This window comes from Stomoxys calcitrans, chromosome 1 (assembly GCF_963082655.1).
Source record: "Stomoxys calcitrans chromosome 1, idStoCalc2.1, whole genome shotgun sequence".
Lineage (NCBI taxonomy): Eukaryota > Metazoa > Arthropoda > Insecta > Diptera > Muscidae > Stomoxys > Stomoxys calcitrans.
This window is the reverse complement of record NC_081552.1, coordinates 263,410,752-263,417,321: the sequence shown is the minus strand read 5'-3', so window position 1 is coordinate 263,417,321 and position 6,570 is coordinate 263,410,752. Positions and strand designations below refer to the sequence as shown.

Below are 6,570 nucleotides of genomic sequence, written 5' to 3'. Positions count from 1 at the left end.
GGCAGCCAAATCTGGATCGATCTGGGCCAAATTGAAGAAGTATGTCGAAGGGCATAACACAACTCACTGTCCCAAATTTCGGCAAAATCCGTTAATAAATTTGGCTTTTATGGGCCTAAGACCCTAAATCGGCGGATCGATGTATATGGCAGCTATATCCAAATCAAAACCGATCTGAGACAAATTGAACAGGAATGTCGAAGGTCCTAACACATTTCACCGTCCAAAATTTCGGCGATATCGGACAATAAACGCGCCTTTTATGGACCAACAACTTTTAGTCTGCGGAACGGTCTATATGGCAGCTATATCCAAAACTAGACCGATTTGTGGCCCTAAATAGGCGGATCGGTCTATGTGGCTGCTATATCCAAATCTGGACCGATCAGGGCCAAATTGAAGAAGGATATCGAAGACCCTAACACAACGCACTGACCAAAAATTGAACAAAATCGGATTATAAATGTGGGCTTTTTGGGCCTAAGACCGCAAATAGGCGGATCGGTCTATATGGGGGCTATATCAAAACATAGCCCAATATAGCCCATCTTCGAACGTAACCTGCTTATGGACAAAAAAGAATCTGTGCAAAGTTTCAGCTCAATATCTTTATTTTTGAAGACTGTAGCGTGATTTTAACAGACAGACCGCCGGACATGTTTAAATCGTCTTAGATTTTTACGCTGATCAAGAATATATATACTTTATAGGGTCGGATATGGATATTTCGATGTGTTGCAAACGGAATGACAAAATGAATCTACCCCTATCCGTCAGTGGTGGGTATAAAAATGGCTGAACCAAATTTCTTGAAATTTTCACAGATGGTGCATAATGATCCCGTGGTGAAAAAAGGGTACTAAATTTTTTTATATCTAAAGGGGGGACGGACCCTCCCCCTTACCCTAATGTTCAGAAACGTCAGATCTCGGAGATGAGTGGTGCGATATTTGCGAAACTTTGTGTCCAATCACGAGAATATGGAACTCAAATGAATGGTATTTAAGAGTAGAAAATGTATCTGATATCCATTGTCGGACCAAGTGTTTGGGGGGCCACCCCAACACCCAAAATATCCCTAAATTGGTCATATTTACCGACAATGGCAATATGGGACTCAAATGAAAGGTATTTGCGAGTAGATTACGAATTTGATATCCAAATGTGGGAGCAAGTTTCTGTGGATCCACACCTTCCCCAAATTACACCCCAAACAGGACTTATTTACTAATCATTGCAATATGGGGCTCACATAAAAGGTATTTGAGTATAGAATACGAATCGGATATCCAAATGTTGGACCAAGTCGTTGGTTGGGAACAAATTTACAACCATAGCAATATGGGGCTCAAATGAACAGTCTTTGGGAGTAAATCACGAATCTGATATCAATATTCGGGAAAAAGTGTTTATGGGCCACCTCACCCCCATAAAACCACTCAAATAGGACATATTTGCTGACCATTCCAATAGGGGGCTGTAATAAGCAGTATTTTAGAGTAGAATACGAATCTGATATATATTTTCAGGGCCAAGTCACCAAAACACCCCCAAAACGGTCATGTTTACTGGCTATGAAAAACTGGGGCTCAAATGAAAGGTATTTGGGTACTCCCAAATACCATGAATTTGATATCAATATTCGGGACCAATTGTCTAGGTTGTTCCACCATCATAAAAACCCCCAAATAGGACAGTGGACAGTCGAGACAGTGGAGCTCGATATTCATAGTTTTTAGGGTCCATGCCCCAAACCGGACATATTTGCTGGCTTATGCAATAAGGGGTTTAAATGAATGGTATTTGAGATTAGAAAACGAATTTGATATCCAATTTTGAGGCCAATGGTCAATATGGGGTTCAAATAAATGACATATGGGAATATGAGAATAGAGCACGTTGCTGATATATTTTCAGGGCTTAGTGTTTAGGGGACCATCCCACTCCCCAAAACACCCCTTAACAGGGCATATTTACCGACAATGACAATGTGGGGCTTAAATGAAAGGTATTGGGGGGTAACAAGAATTGATACCCATTTTCGGAACCAATTTTTTGGGGGTTTACTCCTTTCCCAAAATACCACAAACAGCAATTTTTTAGTGAACATCGCAATATGGGGCTCAAATAAAGGTATTTGGGAGTAGAATACGAATTTGATATCCAAATGTAGGACCATGTATTTAGAGCATCACCGCTCAAAATACACCCCCAAAGGGAAACATTTTTCGACCATGCCAATATGTGGCCCAAATGAAAGGTATTTGAGATTAGAAAACGAATTTGATAACTTATTTTGGGACCATGCGTTTGGGGGCGCCTCATCCTGTAAACTCCTCTTATACCAATGGCAATGTGGGGTTTAAATAAATGGTATATGAAAGAAGAGAACGATGCTGATATTTTTTCAGGGCCAAGTATCTGGGGGACCACCTCTCCCCGGAAAACACCACTAAATCAGACACCATGAGAATATCGGGCTGAAATGAAGTATTTCAGCTAGTTATGTGTATAAATAGTAATAAGGATATTTTTTATTGTTGAGTATTAGTATAATCCTTATAGAAACAGTTTAAGCTTAATAATCATTATCATACAGTAATTTGATTATGCGCGTGGTATCATGGTCAACCATTTGTCATTGCTTTGGTTCCAAACAAAAGCATCTTCAGCTGGCGGTGGAGCATTTTTCTTGACCTGCGTCCATGAGTTCGATATCGGATCGTAAACAAAACTCTTAGAATCTGCCGATGGTGGAGGTGGAGTATTAATGGGCACCGAACGTTGAGTAGTCGTTGGTATGGCTTCCAATACAGGCTTATTGTTTATTTGAGGTGCTCTGGGGTTAATGATTTCGTATTCCAAATTTGGATTTCGGGAATCGGGAAATGCTTCAACATAGCAAAAAATCATTAAAAGTCCTGAAATGCCAAAAAAAGACTCAAATTATTATCTAACAATGTAATAATAGCTGCATTTAAAAAATATATTATACTATACTAGCCCGGTGTGCTTCGCTACACCCATAAGTGTTTGCGGCATCCTTTTGACATGGTCCAAATTTGAAAATTATTTATATTCGTATTTAGCACCCAAATAACTGTCATAGAATCCCACATTGCCCCTTTGGTATACAAGTACATTTGGGGCCTAATTTTGGAGTGGGGCGACTCCCCGGGAATTGCCTCAAATCTTTATATAATGTTGATACTCTACTCTCAAAATTCGCTTCCATCCCCCCATATAGACCGATCCGACGATTTAGGGTCTTAGGCCCATAAAAGCCACATTTATTATCCGATTTTGCTGAAATATGGGACAGTGAGTTGTGTTAGGTCCTTCGACATTCTTCTTCAATTTGGCCCAGATCGGTCCAGATTTGGATATAGCTGCCATATAGACCTATCTCTCGATTTAAGGTTTTGGACCCATTAAAGGCGCATTTATTGTCCGATTTAGCCAAAATTTTGGGACAGTGAGTTGTGTTAGGCCCTTCGACATCCTTTTTCAATTTGGCCCATATAGGTCCAGATTTGGATACAGGTGCCATATTACCGATCTCTTGATTTAAGGTTTTTGGGCCATAAAAGGCGCATTTATTGTCCGATGTCGCCGAAATTTGGGACGGTGTGTTGTGTTAGGCTCTTCGAAATCCTTTTTCAATTTGGCCCATATCGGTCCAGATTTGGATATAGCTGCCATATAGACCGATGTCGCCGAAATTTGGGACAGTGAGTTGTGTTAGGCTCTACGACATTCCTCTTCAATTTGACCCAGATCGGTTCAAATTTGGATATATCTGCCATATAGACCGATATCTCGATTTAAGGTTTCTGGCTCATAAAAGGAGCATTTACTGTCCGATGTCGCCGAAATTTGGGACAGCGATTTGTGTTAGGCCCTTCGACATTCCTCTTCAAATTGGCTCAGATCGGTTTAGATTTGGATATAACTGTCATATAGACCGATCTCTTGATTTAAGGTTTTGCTCCATAAAAGGTGCATTAATTTTCCGATTTCGCCGAAGTTTGGGACAGTGAGTTGTGTTAGGCTATACGACATTCCTCTTCAATTTGACCCAGATCGGTTTAGATTTGGATATAGCTGCCATATAGACCGATCTCTTGATTTTAGGTTTTGCTCCATAAAAGCCACATTTATTATCCGATTTCGCTGAAGTTTGGGAGAGTGAGTTGTGTTAGGCGCTTCGACACCTTTCTTCAATTTGGCCCAGATCGGTCCAGAGTTGAATATAGCTTCCATATTGACCGATCTCTCGATTTAAGGTCTTGAGCCCATAAAAGACGCATTTATTGTCCGATGTCGCCGAAATTTGGGACAGTGAGTTGTGTTAATCCCCTCAACATACTTTTGCAAAATGGCCTAGATCGATCAAGATTTGCATATAGCTGCTATATAGACCGATCTCTCGATTTAAGGTCTTGCGCCCATAAAAGGCGCGTTTATTGTGCGATTTCGCCGAAATTTGGGGCAGTGAGTTGTGTTAGGCCCTTTGATATTCCACTTCAATTTGGCCCAGATCGGTTCAGATTTGAATATAGCTGCCATATAGACAGATCTCTCGATTTGAGGTCTTGGGCCAATAAAAAGCGCATTTATTTTCCGATTTCGCCACAATTTGGAACAGTGCTTTGTGTTAGGTTCTTCAACATTTTTCTGCAACTTTGCTCAAATCGGTCCAGATTTGGATATAGCTGCCATGTAGACTGATATCTCGATTTAAAGTATTGGCCCTATAAAAGGCGCATTTATAATCCGATTTCACTGAAATTTGACACAGTGACTTATGTTAGGCTTTTCTATGAATTTTTTTTCCGAATTTTGATGAAAAGTGGTTTACATATATACCCGAGGTGGTGGCTATCCAAAGTTCGGCTCGGCCGAACTTAACTCTTTTTTACTTGTTTTTTGCTATATATTCGAAATTTGTTATGAAATACCATTCGTTAATGTATCATAAAATGAATTGGCCTCCCATACCATTAGGCATTTGTTTGGCAAACAACATAAGACGATTTACGAAATGACAATTTCGTACTCTACTCCCATTCGTATGTCGCATTTTGAGAACTTTTATGTCCTAATATTTCTTCCAGACCATGCTACACATTCTATGAAAGCTTTTAGAAAATTGGATCAGCAAGTTTTGAACCTATACGGAACAAACAATCAAAACATACATTACCATTATTACGAGTATATAATATTTTAATCGACAACAAATCTTTTTTAACCTTTGTGTAAAGGGCCCAAAAGACAACCACAATGAGTCCCATGACGTTTAAAATTTTACAAAAAATCTTTCTAGTAGCATTATCAGTAATATTGCTGAAGACATAATGTATCTAAAATGCATGGATTACAAGAAATCCTTAGCCGAATATTTACAAAAACATCCAAAACACCAAACCTCGTAAATGCAAATGCTTATCTGATTTTGTCTCATTGCATTTCACTAACAAATTCAATAATTCTCAAATGATATCAAATGATGGTGTCACGAAAATTAAAGAATCATCTCAGCTCCAGATAATATATTATACCCCAAGGTTTTGGATCTGTGGGGTTTGCTGCTAAAGTTGAAATATGGGTCAATTAGAAAGTTTGCATGCTAACATCCATATTCACAAAATTTAAAACAGCTTTATAATAGGATTATTTGACAGTTCTATAAAGGAAATCTGTCAAAAAGTCTACTTTAAGTTTTATGAATATGGGCCTAAGACTTTATTTTACTGATTTAATTTTTTTTCACAAATTAATCATACATACCAAGTGCTAAGAAGAAATTCAAACGATACATATTGATTTTGATAATCTAATTATTTTTTTGCAAAAACACTCGTTCAACCGCCAACACTGGAACTGAATGGTTCAATAAATGATTCAGTACTAAATTAACGCTATGATCATTTCCAAGAATTTTTCGTTTGGTTTTTTGAGTCTTGATTGCGAAATCTCAAAGTCACAACTATGAGATAATCCTCAATTTCATTCAAATGATTGTTTCTCTGCTCTTCTCATCTTCAAGTTGTATACATTCGATACGTTTTATTCTCAAGCATACAAATCACATTCATGAAAAAGTGGCGTTGTTTACGAAAACAAAAAGTAGCGTCTCAATTTTGTTATTGTTTTCTTTCTATAACATTCATATTTCTCTTTTTCTGGTTGAGTGCAGATCTCAGAGACTAGCATCTTTAGATGTTTTGGTTATACAAACCTACAGATATTGAGTATCGTTTGCTCTCTGTTGTTTTATTAATTCTGAGTAATCTTGTCCGTAAAAAATCGGATCTTGACTTATCAACCTGTTTTTGTTGCAATGACAGATAACTGTACATGTGTTATGATTACATACAAGAACATATTCAAGTGTTAAGGTGGGTCGAGCACAATTTTCTTAACACAAAAATATTGAAGAACAAATAAATGACAAGTAACAGGTTTCAGAGTTCTAACGCAATGCAGAACCCTCAACGGCTTGATTCAAATCCCGACGAAAATATAAAAAAATTAAACACTCTTCAGCGACGTACAATTTGGGTA

The 6,570-nt window shown here is 38.2% G+C and overlaps 1 protein-coding gene across 1 annotated transcript; it reads right to left on the bottom strand.

Moving 5' to 3' along the window:
- Nucleotides 1-2,503: 2,503 nt before the first annotated feature.
- Nucleotides 2,504-5,931, bottom strand: LOC106092336 (uncharacterized). The gene is made up of 2 exons (XM_013259169.2): nt 5,794-5,931; nt 2,504-2,921 (listed from the first exon to the last, which is right to left on the bottom strand). The coding sequence occupies exons 1-2, from the start codon at nt 5,822-5,824 to the stop codon at nt 2,608-2,610; spliced, it is 345 nt and encodes a 114-aa protein (XP_013114623.2). The 5' UTR covers nt 5,825-5,931; the 3' UTR covers nt 2,504-2,607.
- Between the last annotated feature and the right edge of the window lie 639 nt (nt 5,932-6,570).